The sequence below is a fragment of the Syngnathus typhle genome, linkage group LG8, assembly GCF_033458585.1.
Source record: "Syngnathus typhle isolate RoL2023-S1 ecotype Sweden linkage group LG8, RoL_Styp_1.0, whole genome shotgun sequence".
NCBI lineage: Eukaryota > Metazoa > Chordata > Actinopteri > Syngnathiformes > Syngnathidae > Syngnathus > Syngnathus typhle.
The window spans coordinates 8462697-8480579 of NC_083745.1; the positions used below are offsets into that span (position 1 = coordinate 8462697).

General features: G+C 41.5%; 2 protein-coding genes across 4 annotated transcripts; both read left to right on the forward strand.

Moving 5' to 3' along the window:
- Positions 1-518: 518 nt before the first annotated feature.
- On the forward strand, positions 519-10698 carry ppp1r21 (protein phosphatase 1, regulatory subunit 21). 2 transcript variants are annotated; one of them, XM_061285341.1, is made up of 22 exons: positions 519-1160; positions 2072-2140; positions 2366-2512; positions 2999-3100; positions 3206-3370; positions 3477-3535; positions 3626-3720; positions 3948-4000; positions 4128-4277; positions 4356-4457; positions 4540-4628; positions 4716-4852; positions 4943-5035; positions 5897-6024; positions 6412-6561; positions 6737-6829; positions 7070-7321; positions 7592-7627; positions 7708-7845; positions 8155-8253; positions 8338-8466; positions 9473-10698. In XM_061285341.1, exons 1-22 carry the CDS (start codon positions 1101-1103, stop codon positions 9500-9502), a joined length of 2376 nt encoding a protein of 791 aa, XP_061141325.1. In that variant the 5' UTR covers positions 519-1100; the 3' UTR covers positions 9503-10698. The 2 variants fall into 2 exon arrangements, with proteins under 2 accessions (XP_061141325.1, XP_061141326.1); XM_061285342.1 differs by having other exon boundaries at positions 7729-7845.
- Positions 10699-11673: 975 nt separating this feature from the next.
- On the forward strand, positions 11674-17400 carry LOC133158259 (stonin-1). 2 transcript variants are annotated; one of them, XM_061285343.1, is made up of 5 exons: positions 11674-11843; positions 12825-12950; positions 13826-15748; positions 15886-16088; positions 16233-17400. In XM_061285343.1, the coding sequence occupies exons 2-5, from the start codon at positions 12866-12868 to the stop codon at positions 16296-16298; spliced, it is 2277 nt and encodes a 758-aa protein (XP_061141327.1). In that variant the 5' UTR covers positions 11674-11843; positions 12825-12865; the 3' UTR covers positions 16299-17400. The 2 variants fall into 2 exon arrangements, with proteins under 2 accessions (XP_061141327.1, XP_061141328.1); XM_061285344.1 differs by lacking the exon at positions 12825-12950 and having other exon boundaries at positions 11675-11843.
- The last annotated feature ends 483 nt before the right edge of the window (positions 17401-17883 follow it).

A 17883-nucleotide genomic window follows, 5' to 3' on the forward strand; every position in this document is an offset into this window, starting at 1 on the left:
CATTCCTTTCAAATTAAGAGACCACCATTTTTTTCTCCACTGTCTTCATGTCACATTTTCTTTTGAATCACTTCATATACTGGTGCCATACATTCAAATGATAGTCGTAGTGCTTTGACTTGCGTTTGGGCACCACTACATCTGAGTAAATCAATCAATTTAAATTAATTAATTAATTAATTTATTTTATTTGTGTAAAAAATAAGAACTATGCACTGCCAAAATATATCATCCAAAAACTTAAATTCACTCTTCTGCAAAAAAACAAACAAACAAAAAAACAGGAATGAAACAATTTCATTCTCATTAGGTCACATACATTTGTGCTGCTCAGTCACGTCCACAGATTGCAAACGTAGTTTTGTTGAGAGCCACATAACGTTTTTCCAGAGGGCTATTATAACAGTGAAAACCTTATACTTGAAATATTTAAGGTTTTTCTTGCAAGAATTTGTTGTTTGTAGCGTTCACCATATACCTCCAGCCGCTAGAAAGCGCAATAAAGCTGCTCAGCAATTCCGTTTTTCCTTGAACTCTGACCCCTGAGCTTGTGTCTGGCTGGTTCGCTGAGGAATAATAATAAAACGAAAGTATTGTAGACCATGACTGACTTGTCAAGGTTTTGCTTGCCAACGTAACAACAGCTGCTCTTCCTTTTTGAGAGTATTCGTAGAGAGTATTGTGTTGGACCACTCCGCAAGGGCTTTATTGATGTGCTTTTTGACACGACCGGGTTGTGTTTTGCTAATTTGCTAACTCGTTAGCCTGCTATGCGCTGCCATCGCTGATAATGCTAACTTCATCACGCCGCTTTCAAGTCCGAATAACATCCGCATTTGCGTCATTGCGTAAATCTACTGAACACCGTTTACGTTGTCCAAAACCAGTGGCTCCTTTTAGGCGGTGTGTGCACCGCCAATGATTTATTGTTGTGCAACAATCATCTCGCAAAAACGCAAACGGAGCTAGCCAGGGTTATTATTCGCAGCGTCCGTTAAGCTGAGTGGGGAGTTTTGCTCAAGTTTATTGGAAATCATTTCGTACGCAGAAGAAGGTTTCATCGCTTGCAGTCTCAGGACGCGACAAAGTTTCCGATAACTATGGCTAATGTCACGGATCTGCAGACCAAATACAGCAGGCTAGCACAGGAGTACTCCAAGGTAAAGTAACTCTTAATATCACATTATGATATTTCATACGAACGTACACACGTAGACTGTCACTAACGGAATACTTGAGATGTGATTGTGTACCCCCACACCCCCTTCTCCAACTATTACCTACTAATAATTTGCTTTTCACCATGTCGAGTCAGTACAAAATGATTAAATGGATTATTTCAACATTACATCCCCACTGTGAAGACATGACATTATGTCCCACATCATAAAGCTTATTTAGCAATAACCCTCAGCATACAAATGCATCTTGATATAATAATAGCAATCAAGAGTGCCACGTGTCGTTTTTAAGACAATGGAAAGGAATGTGGTGCAACAATTCCTGCTTATTTTTTCCACGTAAATGTATGACTGATATTGAATTGAATGTTCTTTTATTTACTTGCATAAGATTGTCTCTGAAAAAACACTTCTCGTTCTTATTATTTTGAACACATTTTCAAACTCTTATTGAATAAAATATAATACAAAATTTGTTAACCAAACTCATTTGTTTGATTGATATTTCTTGTGGGACTACAATTAGACATTGAACTGCTCACAATGTCACGTGGTTGTTCGCTTTCAAAACTGCATATGGTAAACTGGTTTGTAACGGGGCTGATGACTGTTTTTTCCTCAATGTGCCCTTTGTTTCTATGTCAGCTGAGTCCTTGGCCATTGGTCAGTCAGTATCTGCTATTTCCTGTTTGATCACCAAGTTTGAGAACTGCTGTATCTCACTCAGGAAGTGCTGACGATGTAGTTGTCCCTGACACACGCTTATGCGAGTAGAGTTCAGGGGTTTAAACAATTGTGCCCTGTTAAAATGAAAACGATTTAAACAAGTATAATCTCCACAGCTGATGTTTGAATACACATTTATCCCACTGTTGTGTATATTTTCACAGCTTCGTGCCCAGAACCAGGTGCTGAAGAAGGCAGTTGTCGACGAACAAGCCAACTCGGCCTCCCTCAAAGTAAAGTGACTTTAAAATAAATCACACAGCCCTACTCTGCATCTTTGTTTTTTTCCTGTATGCTGAAATATTTAACAGTTCAGAGACCCATATCGCAATTTCTAACAAAAGTTCCTTCTACACAGAGAAATTTAGAAATTCGGTGTGATCCCCGTGTAAAAGAGTCTGGTGATTCTTGCACCACCATTACTCCTTTTTTATTGCTTGTTTTTTTTTGTTTTTCAGGAGCAACTGAAGCAAAGGGATCAGAGCCTGAGGAAGCAAGAGCAGGAGATGGACAGCCTCAGCTTTCGGAACCAGCAGCTGGCCAAGAGGGTAGAGCTTCTTCAAGAGGAGCTGGCTGCTAATGAAGCAAAGAGCAAAAGGGGGAAGGTGATCATTGTTCAATTCTTCTAAAACTGTAATCCCAAATCTGTTGCTTGTTCTCAAATATTAAAAGTAACCAGTAACTACTTTGCTATGGGAACCAAAATACCACTGAAATAAAATGAAAGACTACAGTAGTGGTAGTATACAAATATGGCCCCAGGGCGGCTATGAGAATACATTTATTATACGTCTTCTGGGATATGTACATGTAACAAGAAAAAAACCCACATAAACTCAAAGAGAACATACACAGAACACACAGGACATCCTGAACCGATATTTGATCTACCAGTCTCAGAACTGTTTGCCAGATGTGCTAACAGCTTGGCCACTATACTGCCATTATTATGTGCTGGTAGACCTAAATAATTATATTTTTGTGATTAGTAGCTTGAGTATAAATGTTCAGGAAATCAGAAAACACTGACATAAATTTGACTGCGTGTATTTTGACGGTATGATTAAATACTCTTGTTTTTCCACTGTCAGAATAAAGGCGATTCTCCTTCACACCATGGTGGGCGGACACAAAGTGTTTTTGATGAGGACCTGCAAAAAAAGATTGAAGAAAATGAGAGGCTTCACATTCAGGTAATGCACAATTATCATTTTTTTTAGGCCAAAGATGCTGAGCAGTATAGAACGGTATTTGTTATAGAGAACTGCATTCGTTATTCTTTTTTGGATTTTTTTTAGTTTTACGAGGCAGACGAGCAGCACAAGAAGGAGGAGGCTGAGATGAGGTCACGTCTGGAAGAGTTGGAGCGAAGCTCTCAACATCATCAAGCTGTCGTGGATGGACTCACTGCCAAGTACTCAGAAACCATCGAGAGGCTGCAGAGTGACAAGGCACGATTGGAGGTGAGAATGAGCTTGAACAAGGAAGCCAAGGGGACGATTCATCAGACAATGCATTGTAAAATGACTTGGTTGTATTTATGTGCGTTTTTCCTTTTTTTTTTTTTAGGTTAAAACACAGACTCTGGAGAGGGAGGGAAAAGATTGCCGATTGAGAGCAGAGGAGTGGTAAGTTTTTTTTTTTCCCTTCAAGGATGCATTGCATGGTCAGGAATGAGTAACAAATTGTCCTGTTGTGATTTTTTTTTGTGTGTGCAGTCAGCAGCAGTTAAGACGATGCCAGTCAGAACTTAACAGACAACTGAAACAAAGCAGCAGCGTTATCCAGGAGAAAGTGCCCTTTAACGACACCCGTGAGTGTGTTTTGTACTCAAACAGGAAATTATACCACGAGATATTTTTGTCATGAATGCAATAGAAATACATCATTTTGCTACTAAGGGCTGTACAAGGGCCTCTCAGTTTATGACATAAGTTTGAGAGTCCGAGAGCGTGCTGAAATTGATTATTACCCTATGCTAAAATTCTAGGCAAAGCTTTTGCTCAGTGAAACATCTTCCTTGTCCCTCTCATCTTCTAGAATTTAGTGACTACAACAGCCTAAATGTCCCGTCACACAATCGAAGACATCAGGTGGGTGTTTAGAGGACGTTCTCGTCTGTAGTGTGCCGTTTGTTCGATTCAATTTGCATTTCAAACGTCAGCAATTGTACACTCTGTAGTTTTAAGTAATTATTATTATTATTATTTTTTAACTCAGCTTAAAGCCCGGGATTTGGCAGGTCAAGCCTTTAGCTTCATTCAGGACCTGGTGGCTGGTCTGTTGAACTTCCATTCATACACTGAGCAGAGAGTCCACATCTATCCACTGGACTCTTCTATTGAATCCATTTCTCCTTTGAATCAGAAGGTCAGTAGACTGACAAGCACAACTTAAATATGAATGAAGACTTGCGTACATAGGCTTACAAACTGTGTCTCCTGCCAGTTCTCTCAGTATCTGCATGAGAATGCGGTATATGTACGCCCCCTAGAGGAGAGTTTTCTGCAGTTACACCAAAGTATCACGGAGGACACGGTTACAGTGCTGGTGAGAGGTTTTTCAAAAAAGACATGCTTCCCTTGTCTTTGTATCCAACTAAAATCTATTTTACCTTGTTGATGAATTGTAGGAGACTGTGGACAAGCTGAAGAACCTTTGTGACATTTTCTCCACATATTGCCGTTTCCTACAAAAGCTTCTCCCTTATCAACTAAAAAGGTCAGCAGTGTTCATGCATGTGTGTAATAAGGGCAAAGAGTGGAGGAGGATTTTTTTTTTTTTTTTTTTACTGTCTTCTCCTCCCAGCCTAGAGGAGGAGTGCCAAACACCACTTTGCACTCCTGCCCTCACATTAAAGAACCGAGAACTGCAGAATGATGTGAAGAGAGTGACGTTAGTGTTTGACAAACTACAGAACTACATTAGCCTGTTGACTTTTCCCAGTAAGTTAACATGAATTATTCAAACCTGTTTTAGCATTTTTGCCTATGCTGTTTTTAATATGCATAAATAAGGGTTTTCTTTGGTCTTAGGTTTTCGTCAGGATGGTATGCCGCAAAGTAATACCTCTGCTGTCTTCACCCAATTGTCAGCTTGCTTGCACAGTCTTCATGATGCCGTCAAAGGTAAACCGCTGTTTCAGTCAGATAATTATATGAACCACTGACTTTTATAGCCTTATGAACCCTGGTATTGCCATCTTGGAATAGTTTTGATAACGATTCAGAGAAGGGATGTTTTTCTTTAGTATAAAGAGAGAAAGGAATAGTAATCTGGCCTTGCATGATTTAGTGTTTGGTTGTTAATGTGTCAACCAACCCCAGCTGTAACCTCTCGCAAGCATTAGAGCGAATAAAAGTATAACAGCTAATTAATGAGCGAATGACAATCAGAATTAGTTTTCCTTATTCTTTTCCATAATCCATTGTAAAGCATTTACATAAAAGCCTCAAATAAAAAATGAAGTGCTGACTATTCACAATTTGACATGAAAAACATTTAAATCCACCACAAGTTTAACTGTGTTTGCTCTATCTAATCTCTGAACCCATTCTTTAAACATCCGTGCTAGAATTTGAAAGACACTGACATCTAGATAAAATGTGATAACTAACAACGACTTTTGAAAAAGTAGTCACTTGAGGGGTCAGAAGAGTCATTAAATATCGCAATCAAATCACAAATTTGACAGCACAGACTTAACCTTTGTTGAACTAACCCCTCTCTGCTCATAGCCACCATGCTGTTAGTGCCAGCAGTGCAGGTCAACATATAACCATACAATGGATCCTTCTTGTGTCATCATTACTCGATTTCATTCTGACACTGACTTCATATAACAAGGCACTTTTATCAACACATTCCATCGGTGTCCTATTTTCAATGTCATTCATTTCAAAATATGATTCAAAATCGATCCAATATAGAAACCTCTCTTGCATTTCTTACTTTTCTGCGTGTGTTTCTCGCTTTGTATGTGCGCACAGAAATGTCAAAGCACTACAACCAGAAGGCGAGTTTAGAGCAAGACCTCCCCACTGCCACAGAGAAACTATTCACCACCACAGAATGTCTGCTGGGTTCCCTCGGCTCATTGACCAGCAGCACAGGCAAGGTATGACCAATAGGGGGCGATCGGCAGCCAGGTTCCCCACTCATCTGTCACACACCACACAATATCACTTCTAAGGCACAGTTGAGGTTTGACAGCAGTTGGTATCATGATGCTAAATTGCCACTTTAGTCGGAACTCAGGTGGCCGGCAGTTAAATTTTCAAAGCGACTGTCAAAATCACAGTTTTTGCAGCTGCTCCCCTGCCAGAGTGACTGATAAACGGTTCCTCTTTTTGAATAAAGACATGAGTGATGCTGCACACATGCTGGTACACGATGTGTGAAATCCTAACTGCGCATTTATTTTTATCCATCACTGTTGCCTTCTATCTCAAGTAGCTACTAAAGTTTAAATTTTATGAGGCTCAATATCTGTGGTTTCTTGCAGCTTGCTACATTCTTCAGCAACAACTTGGATTTCTTCACGTCATCGGGCTACGGTCCCAGAGGAAACACAGTGGCCCTTAACCCTTTACAAGCCGAGATTATGCTTTCCAACAAAAAGAAAGCAGCTTCTTACATTCAAGCTCTCAAAAGGGTAAATGTTCCCAGCCTCTTCTCATTTAGTCTAAGAGTTTTCACCATATGGTGATCCAGTATAGACCTATATTTACGTTTAACTTATTATAGCATTATTTATTAGCATTAGTTAACCTATTTAGGCAGATGTTAACCTCCTATAAAGTTTTTTTGTTGTGCCTACTTGTGTTTAGCCCAGGCCACAGTCCGTTCCATACAGGGAAGCACTGGCCAATCGACGGATACTCACGAGCTCCACTGAGAGTAGAGAAGGTCTCACTCAACAGGTATGATGCTGCTTCTTTCGTAGGTAACTTTCATTTTGTGTCAGTATTATGTGACTGTCTTGTATGAGGCCGATTGGACAAAATGCCGATCCAAGTTGAATACGGGTAGTTCATCGTTTCAGAAATTGCTGCAAAACGACATCATGCTAGCTGGATTAAAATGTTTATGTGTTCCGTTTGAGATTTGCTTTGCTCCCTTAGTTTGCTTCTTCTTATTTGTGCCCTGCTGGCCTCCTGCAGGTGCAGCAGAGTCAGGAGAAGATCGCACGCCTTGAGCAGGAAAAGGAACACTGGCTCCTTGAAGCTCAGCTGGGGAAGGTGCGACTGGAAAAGGAGAACCAGCGTATTTCAGACCTGGAAGCGCAGCTCGCCATGGCTCTCGGTGAAGGCCGGAACTCTCAGACGACTGTGGTCAGCTCGCTGACACAGAACCACGAGGAAGTTGAGACGCCTTTGAAAACCACTGCGAAAGAAACTATGTGCACCAGCCTGGTACAGTCACTTCTTAATTTTATCTTGCGGAGGAAAGTTCCTCCTCGTGGTCTGATTTACTGTAACTATTATTGTCTGTTCCTGTTCTTCCCACGTTTTTTTTGCAAGATAAAACTCAGACATCTAAATTTGTCTCAGACATCTAAATTTGCTGATGCAGCGCAATAGAAGAATATTATAGGTTTAATGTGCCCCTATAATCCAGAACAGGTCAGGCCTCAATTTATTCTTGCAGTTTACTCAACAGCTGTGTTTGTCTCCTCCCTCCAGGTTGGCATGTTGTGTACCGTACCGGTTGTCGAGCATGTGAGTGGCCATGCATTTGTATGGAAAAGTTCAAAGCCACGTATTCCCAATCGATAAATCCGGTGTAAGTAACATTGCAGGATGTTGCGTGTGTTTTGCAGGTGGGAGATGAGGAGTCCAGGGAGCAGCTGATAAAAACTCACTACATGACCAGAGTGGGAGAGCTCACCACTCAGCTCCAGGTGTCAGACAGCAAAGCGGTGCACTTCCACTCTGAGGTGAAGCCTTCCCTTCAAAGTCTTTCTGAAAAACAATTGTAATGCTTTTGAGTAAATAACCTCTTAGCCATTTAGTATTGTAAGTCACCTTTGCAATGACTCTTACAGAGTAGTACGTGTGAATATAGCAACACTTCTAAATATTTGAAGGATAAGGAGTGGATGATGGGGGTCGGTAATTGTTATTATGTGTAAAAAATGTCCCTACTTCAACCAATATTTTAACTTTTCACAGCGTCTTCAAATTAAAGCATGCAATATTGTTTTGTTTTTTGCATTTAGTAAAATGTAATCACTTCATCTTTCTAGTGTCGTGCTTTGGCCAAGAGATTAGCCATTGCAGAGAAATCACGTGAGACCATTGTCGAAGAGATGAAACGGGCCAGTCAGAACATCACACACCTGCAGGTATGTGGAGCTTCCAAAAAAGCATCACAGACCAACACTCTTTAGTTCCAGTTCCCTCGGTTAAAATTGTCATGTGTTGTGCAGGATGAATTGAGCACGACCAAGAGGAGCTATGAAGACCAGCTTAGCATGATGAGTGACCATTTGTGTAGTATGAACGAGACGCTGAGCAAACAGAAAGAGGAGATCGACACACTCAAACTCGGGAGCAAGGTACACAGAGGACCAAACTTCTTTTTTATTTCTAATATTTGAAACTCTATATGGTTGACAGTCAGAGCAGGCCATATTTAGTTTTCATTTACATGTATATATGGGTGAGCCAAGCCAAAAGAAAATTGGAAGCTCCAAGGAGTGAAATTCAAGTGTCTCTCGAGGCATGAACTTATGTTTTCAGACTGTGTGCCGTGGTGTTGTAAAGATTCTGCCGATTACAAAGTGGACGCAGAGGTCAGTGGTAGCAGTGTGCGTTCTGATAGGAAAAGCACCATCTGAAAAAGCCATTAGGTCTGAGTTGTAAGAGGTCCACTCTTAAGTGTGTGCGGCCTGCCAAGAGCAGGTTGCCAAATGGCAGGACAGAACACGTGTGGGATCTGAAGGTGCTGGTTTTCTCCTAAACGACAGAAACCAGACGCAGCATGTTTCCGAGATTTTCAAAGGAATGCAAAGTAAACCCGAGCTATTAGTTTGCCAGCTTGAATCTCACGCCAATCAGAGCTGTCACTTTTCTTTTTATGTCTTTTTACATCCAGTAGGGTTATACAGTCGAGGCAAGAGGACCTATGAGAATTATTTGTCGTGAAAGCTCATTTTACAGGTTTCTAACGTGTCCAAATCACTGCTTTCACATATAATGCACACCATATCTTTGGCAGTGTTCTGCACAATCATGATTTCATACGCAAATCAATGTGAAAATGATTTTTTTTTTTTTACTCATGCCTGTTTCTTAGCGTGAAATTGAATCAGTCACTAGCTGCGTTTTGAAAAATCATTACCAGAGGGCTCGGCAAAGTCACTTGGCAAGAATGACTGCTTTTTTAAACTAGGGCCTCTCCGTTTGCAAAAACTAGACTTTATTGATTGAATTGAGGGTAATGGGTTGTTATGGACGTCCTCTTTTGTACACGTGATATGGAGAAACTTGGAATTTATGATGACCAGTGTGTGTGAGCAAAATATCCTAAAGTGGGTTGTCTTATTAATATATCTTCCACAGGCAAATGCCAAGAAGAACAAAGGTCGCTAGCAGTTCCCCTCTCCAAAAAAATAATTGCTCCATTTGGGATCATGAGAGCACCTTGAAGACAATGTGGAGCCCAGACCAACCCCCGACACACCCTGTGCGTCATCCTGGTACTAATACCACTGTGTCACCAAAAGCGGATCACAAGCAAAGCCTCAGAAACTTCTACATTTTACATTGTGGCAATACAAATACTCAAGACTGACGGCGGAGGCCATTTTTTTCCCCTCATAACAGAATCCCATAAATTCTGCCGGAAGCTGTTTGACCTTTAGGCCAGAGTAGAATAAGAGAGAAACCACTTTCCTTCCAAATGGAATGCAGGAAATGGATAAGGTTTGCTGACTTGAAGACCAAATCCTGTTAATCAAGCAGCCTTTTTGTTTTCCTGTTTCTGTGTATGTGAGCGAGAAAAGACACTGCTCCTTCTGCGTATTGAACACAAAATGTGAGTGCGGCTGTTTTTACATGCTCAGATTGTTTCACACCTTTAATGTATAGCCCTTTTAACACTTGCATAAGCTTAAGAAGGGTTTCCGACGATGTAACACTTGAATCCATCCCTTCTTTTGGACAGTCCTCTTAATAGGACAACAATGATGTCTGCCAAGAATCTCTGACTGCTTAACTGTTTACATGGGAGAAAAAGTCTACAATGGACAAGTTGTAGCTTGTAAAGTGTCCCGTCCCGAATGAGTCTGATCTTTTTTTTTTTTCTATGCACTAAAGTGTGGATATACCCTCCTGTTAGTAGGTTGCAGCCTCAAAATGTATTGTAGATGAGAATTATTTTTCACCATACATTTATTATATGCATTGAAACATTGTATGTTCCACAATATATCCATTTATGTTTCTCACACAATGTGAAGTCTGTACCGACTTAATTTTGGGTGTGTCTCAAAGTTTGTATAATGGGGACGCGGCATTGCCTGGACTTTTGAACTGTTGCTTCGACAAGCTGGTTCACGCAGTGTGCAGCTGCAATTTTACTTCTGGCTTGTTGTGACATGATGAGGTAAGGCAACGTAGCCTCTCCCTGGTTTGCTTGCTAGTAGGCTTCACTCGGGTCACATGCATTTGCTAACTGTAGCCACACGATGGAAAAGTACTGTGCTAGTATCATCACAGTGTAACCTTGAAAGCCCAACAATGTGCGTGCAAATCAGAATAAAGAGATATTTGTCTTTAGAATGAGACAGCTTTGTATGATCCTTAACATTTTCTACATTTTCTAAGATTTTGTTTTAAACCAGACCCACCCTTTACCGCTGAGAAATAAGCCGGCGCCATTTAATTTGACATAACTGTTTCAACATTATTATTTAATGATGTCACTTTCTTTGGCATAAAATGACGATGCAGTCCTAAAAAAAATGTTGCTTCAAAATTCACAAGGTTAACTATTTGAAAGGCAATTTATTGGAAGTGTGACCTTGTGGTTCACTCCAGTTAAACAACAGGTACAAGGAAGTGAAAATAGAACAAATATGAAATTAGTTTTCCCCCTTTGCTGATAAAGAATCTCACTTTTAAGTGCAACAATTTTGGAAAGTTCATAAATCTATCGAAACCTGTAAAAAGGTCAGAGGTCATGAGTTCACCTCAGGATCTCAAAGCCCCTATCATTTAGTTTAGAGAGCATCATGGTAACAAATGGTTCTTATGTTGAATCTTAGCTTCAACCTTCCTGTGTAGAGTTTGATGTTCTCTATGTGCTTGCGTGAGTTTTCCGTGGGCACTCCAACTTATTCTCACATTCAAAATAAATAGAGGTATATGGCTGATGATATCAAGGGTTGTTCTAGTTCTTTGTGTTGAAAGTGCACAGGCCAGCAAAGTCATCCAATTATGCAACAATTTCCAAAAGGGAATGAACCTAAGTATTCTGGCCTAATTCTTGATTAATTAGTAGCATATAAAGATTTTTTTTGCACAAATCTGTGCTTGCAGTCTCTTCACTTTTAAAAATACTGAAATACTGCAGGTTTGTGTGGGGGTGTTGGCCCCTTTTAAAACAAATTCAACAATAGTTGCATAAACTATTAACATTTGTTGCGTAATCTGTGATTATGTCTATGATATGACGAGTAAACAATCGTTTTCAGTTGGACACTTTCAGTCCCAACAACGAAGAGAAGTTGAAGTGTTTCCCACATTCCTGAACGCAACACGGTTGTGTTTTTTTTTTTTCCCCCTGCAAAGTCCCGTCGGAGGACGGTCGGACAGAGTTAACACTCCCGGGATTCACTGCCATTTTGAAGAGAACCGAACCGACCTGCTGTCATCTGCGTCCATCAAATTTAAGTGATGACCTCAACGAGTGAACCATCTATGTGATTTTGTAAGTTTATCTTGCCTTTAGCTCAATTTCTGCCTGCTTTCAGTGGAGTTGTGATAGTTTGTGCGACGTTCCAGTACGCCGAAAAGTCCGTTTTTTTAAGAAGTTGGGCTTGTGTTTTTGCAATGTTGTCAATCGTAGTAGTTGAGTTAAGGGCGTTTGCTGTTCAGTCGTGTGTTGAGAGTGTGACTAAACACACTATTAAGTTCACTAGATCCAAACAATCGCGAAAAGCAGCGAATCCGATGAGCGGGCCTGCGTGTTCGGGACACGAGAGCTCGGGCGACGCTGTCGTGGGTGTCAGCGGCTGAAACTCCGCTTGGATGTACTGAGCAGGGGAAGTGAAGCGATCGGCATGTCTCTCCCAACATTTACTGTAAATCTCTCCACTCTGGAGAGCACAACATCACCAACCTCTCCTAACTTTCATAATGTAAGCACACCAAGTGGTCACAACAAAAGGTACACCTGCACAATCTAATAACAAGAGTTCTACTTAATTCTCGAACTGAGCATGCCAAGTTTAAAGTAAAACCACGATTGCCAATTTTCTTTAATGTATTGCACTATAAATTATGGTGGTTGGCATATGCACTTTATTGTTCAAGTACTTTTCTAACCATAGTCACCAAAACTGCATTTCAGTAGTGTAGTGCAGGGGCGATTCTAAGTTAAGGGGTGCTGAAAACTTTGGCACGTTGGGGTGCCTTGATCTACTTTTGGGGTACTTCAGCACCCCCGAATATGGACTACACAGGCCAATGCTGTACTATTGTGAAAGCAGAATCACCGACAGCAGAATCACCTCCAAAGAGTTCATTTCATAAATGAAAACTCCAGGGGAAAAAAAGTACTGTTTTAAAATGACTCTCATGTTATTATATTCCACTTATTGTTCTATTATGGGTGGGAAAGAGCTGGGGTCCATGGAATAAAAGTTAATAATGGCTAACGAGTGATGCTTGTTGCACGTTGTGTTTCCAGTGTGTGTGCTGAGCAGCAGTTTCTCTTCTGCTCGCTTACCGATGAGTCGACACTTTGCCTCTGGAAATGGGTCATCGCATTCTCTGCACTTGATAACAGTGACTGTGGTCAAACCAATCATCGAATGCAAGTCTAATTGTTTGTTGTTGTTGTTGCTTTTAACATAAAATGACTGTTTTTGAACTCATCGTATTTTCAAGGCATGCTGTAACTCTCCACATGATTGAGCATGTTGGAATTGCTCATCCATCCGTACATGATGCTCTTAGTTTTTATAAACCAGCTTTGATGACCGTGATGCCTTAAAACGGCGTGGCCTCATTATAAAACAGAATGGTGCCTTTTTCTGGTTATCGGTCTGTTATGTGTTCTAGCTTGTTGGGCTGATATGACTCAGAAATATTTTGCATTTTATAGGTATTTACAATGGGTTCATCACATTTCGGGTTAGTCGATCTTGCATTTAGGTCATATTTGTTGTATGTGCGGACAAATGAGAGCGCAATGCCACATGAGTGCATGTCTGTTTGTCCAAAAAGAATGTATGGAATTTATTCTTTTGTTCTGTAAAGATTTAGAACCTTCTCTTTTCTGTCCTGCTTAGGGAGCAGGAGTTCTGTCCCAAAAAATATTGAAATGTAGAGGAAGGGAAAGCCTGTACTTGTCTTTTGACTTTTGTTTTTAGCTAAATTTATTGCACCCTAACCGTCCGTCCGACCAAAATCATCTGCTTTTCTGAGGTTGGATCAAGGGTGCTCATTGGTCCCGTCAAACAGAATTGAGGCTTCTTTAAAGTTGTTGCCTTTCAAATATTACGTAACTTTACAGAGGGAACCCCAGACTTGAACACTTGTACACGTGCAAACGCTTTGACATACTATATCCTCCATTTCATTTCAATACATTGACTTGAGCTCACCTTGTTCAAGCAAATCCACCTTATCCAATGAAATCTCTTGCATGATTTTCCAATTGATTTCTGTAATTTCCCTTTCTTGCAGATAAAACTCATTCTGCGTTGTCAAAACAAAGCAGGAGCTTTTGTTTTGAAGGGCTATCGGTCATGTGTTCCACCAATCACTCGAACTGGGTTACATTTGAAGATGACAACACAGCACTTTCCTCACCGCAGAAGCCCCGACAGTCAACGGGGTGTATCAAAGCGGCGCTACCACGCCCCAATGGTCTCAAATTAGTGCTTCCTCCTATCAGAGACACTTCCTGGAGCTTGAACAGCTCCCTGGAATCGCCTCAAAGCCAATCAAGTGTCAGTGGAAATTCATGTGTTTTGAGTAACACGCCCCTACACACCCCCGTGAGTGGTGTTTCAAGACTCGGGTCTCCATTTCGCTCCAACTCCAGAGAGGGAAGCAACTTCTTCCAGAGCTTTACCAGCCCATCTCCCACTTCTACTCCCTCTCCTGCACCAGAAACCCAGAGTCTGAGTTCAGATGGATCAAACCCTTTCCCTACTTACCAGGCAAAGTCAGGACACTTGAACCCTTTCTGGGACAGCTCTGGACACAGCATTGATGCGGGCAGCTCCTCCTCAGACTCAGAGCCTGACAACAGTCTACCGCGTTTCTTCATACGGACCAAAGATGGCCATGAGCCTCCACGTGATCACCTCCAGAACACTTTGTCTTTTGTTTGCAACAAAATGGAAGGCCTCCGAGCAGAATCGGATAATAACGGTGAGACAGAAACCTACAAGAGAGATGAACGGTCACTCAGTTCAAAATGTGAGGTGATAAGCGAGGGACCTTCTCAGTTTGTCCCCCGGGGCTTGTTTCGTAGCCACAGGAGAGATGGTTGGCCTGTGATGCTCAGGATTCCAGAAAAAAAGAATCGCATGTCGTCAAGACAGTGGGGGCCCATCTACCTCCGTTTGTTACCAGGAGGTGTCCTGCAGATGTATTATGAGAAAGGGCTTGAGAAACCCTTCAAAGAGTTCCAGCTCCTGCCTCAGTGTCGGCTCTCGGACCTCAAGCTAGAAAGTTACAGCGAGCCTCGCAAAGTTCTCACAGTGAAAGTCGAACATTTCACCTACACCGAAAAGAAACGCTACCACCCCAAGCTGGAGGTGAATCATGAAGCAGAAGTCGAACAACTCCTCAAGTTTGGCTCCACTGTACACAAAGACATGGAGGACCTGGTGGTGTCCATGGAAGAGGAGATCTTTAAGATGCCACTACCCCACCAGCCTAGGCGGAGTTATGAGGAGCAGGAGCTGTCGCTGCAGATCACTGACCACATCTGGATACAACAAGATAAGTTTGGAGGAGTCATGGAGCGGACTGCCTTCACTCAGGTTCACTGTCTTGCTTTCCTGAATGGAGTCGGCGATTGCTTCCTCGCTCTAAACGACCTAGGCCTGTTGCGTTCAAATGCGAGTTATGGATCTGAAGATGACAATGAGCTCTGGATGGAGATCACAGACTGCCACCTCCACAAGTGTGTGAATGAGACCGAGTTTCACATGTCCAGACTGATAAAGTTCAGTCCTCCTGATGCTTGTCGAGTGGAGCTGATGCGGTACAAGACCATGTATTTGGGTTGCGCAGAAATTCCTTTCTCGATAAAAGCTGTGGTCACCGTTCAAGGTGCCTATGTTGAGCTACAGGCCTTTCTTAACATGTCAGGAGCATTCCTCTCCGCCACGGGGGTGTCGGACACGTATCCGCTGTGTGAGAATGTAGAATTGCGTGTGCCGGTGCCAGGCGAATGGGTCAAAGTGACACAAACTGCGAGCTTGCTGCGGCAGAAGTCACTAAAGGCCCGCATGAACAGAAATGCCCGTTTGGGTTCCTTCAGCAATGCGCAGTGTCAGCCTGTCATGCAGGTGTCGGTCGGCAGCGTCAAGTACGAGAATGTCTATTCTGCTGTCGTCTGGAAGATCGACAGGCTCCCGGCAAAGAACACAGGTAACGACGAATCTGTTTTGTCCACAATGACCCATATAAATGTAATGGTACAACTTCAATGGAGATCATCGGAAAGTGCCAATGTTTGCCGTACAGTAGAATGAGTTGAGCCCTTGACCTCGTTTGTTCCCTTGCAGCAATCGACCACCCTCATTCATTCTCCTGCAAGTTAGAGTTGGGATCTGATCAGGAAATTCCAAGCGACTGGTATCCGTTCATCACAATGGAATGTGAGATTGTGGGTGCTGTCGTGTCACAGACTACAGTCAAGTCACTGGGCACAGTCAACGACATCCAGCCACAGAAACACGTGACTAGCTGGACACGCTATCATTGTCAGGTAAAATGGCTTGAGTGGTGGGGGCGTGGCTTTGGTGGCTCAAGTTACCCTGTGTATGAAATAGAATAAAATCTGCTGCTTTGCCTTTGGAAAATTAATGTTCCAATTATAATCGCACCAATTTGTTGTGTTTTTTCCTCCCAGGTGGAAGTGGAGAAGAAATGGATTGAAATCGAGTCAAAGAAAGAATCCAGTTGTATGACACAGTGATGATCAAAGAAACTCCTTTTTCAAATATGAATTTAAGACTTTAAGGGACTTTATTCCTACTATTTCATGTCATACTTAACTAATTTCACATTGCTTGGTATTACCAGTATTGCTCATGGAGGTTTAGTGCTATAACTAAGACTGCATGTGTAATCATCGTAACACTTGCACTTTACATGTAATTGTTAAAAGTGGAATAACATGTATGAGAACTGTGTTTAGGCTTGCATTTCTATCATCTGCACTGCCCTCTAGATCATTTTCAGCCTAAATAAATGAATAGGCTGAGATTATTAATGAGCAGTATTCGCTGTTTAGGATAAGTCGATTTCCGTCGGGTTTGCAATTACGCCCCGTGTTGCACACTTGAATTAATTATAGTTCATGTTAATCAAAAGTTTTGACTCATGCTCTAAGCATCTTTCATTCCACATTGCTCAGAGGACAAGTACGTCAATTAACTTGCACTAAAATATGGCAAATGCTTGACATCATCCAGAAGAAATAACATGAAAACGGAAACATCTCGTGGAAGATTGACTTCATCTATCACAGTGATGCAACTAGCTGCTTCATTTTGTCTATAACTTGGACTCGTTTGACTGAACTAAATGAATTTTAGTTGCAATGACAAAGCTGGTTGACTTTTTTTTTTTTTTGCATTGGTCTTAAAAATTGCCAAATGATTACACAGTCAAAGTGTAACAAATGTTTTACACAGGGAATTTGCAAATTGTGTATTTAATTATGCATCTTATGTCTGTGCACAACTGCTGCTGCAAAGTCCCACGACTAACACTCATGGTCTTAAATTACGCATAACTATTTAACATACTGCCAAGACAGTTTTAATGAAACCCATTTTTTTTCCGGCATCCATCTCATCCCATGTGCTGCTTCAGTTTGCCTTTTAAGTCTTTATCAAAGTTCAGTTCTGGCGGAATGTGTTTTCATTGAATCAAATGTTATGCTTTGTATTTAACTGTTCAGCCTGGTCACAATGAACTCAGAGGCCTTCATTTAAGACTGATAAGCAGTATGCGCTACCCAAATCCAGTCCTACCAAAGTAAAATGGGAAATAAACCTATATGACTTTTAAAACTCGCAATGGTTCTTGTGTTTGTGTATCTCACTATCTTGTCTGTGCTTACACACATTCAAAGTGAAAAAAAATGTACCGTCTGCTCTTTGGCCTTATAAAGCAAAAGTGAACCCTCCGCCTACTGGATATTGTTTTCCCAAGCCATGCTGCACAAAGAACTTGGTTGTGTGCACTGCAAGTGATACATTTAGTGCACACACTCTACGCATGATAAGAATATCTTAAGGTCAAAGTGGTAACTGAAATGTTAATCTTCAGATGGCTGGTTTGGTGTTTGTGATAGACAGCGCCTTCGGTGACCTACTGGCGAAGCCTTGAATGGCTCCCTAGAGATAAGATAATCCTTCTGCGGTGCACTCACAAAGTTCCAGTTGACACTAAATAAAAGGTGACATTTCTACAGTCCATTTCTAAGGTAGTATTTTTTGAGTAAAAGCAAACAAGGAAATACAAGAGGAAAGGCTCTTCAGTTCAAATCACAC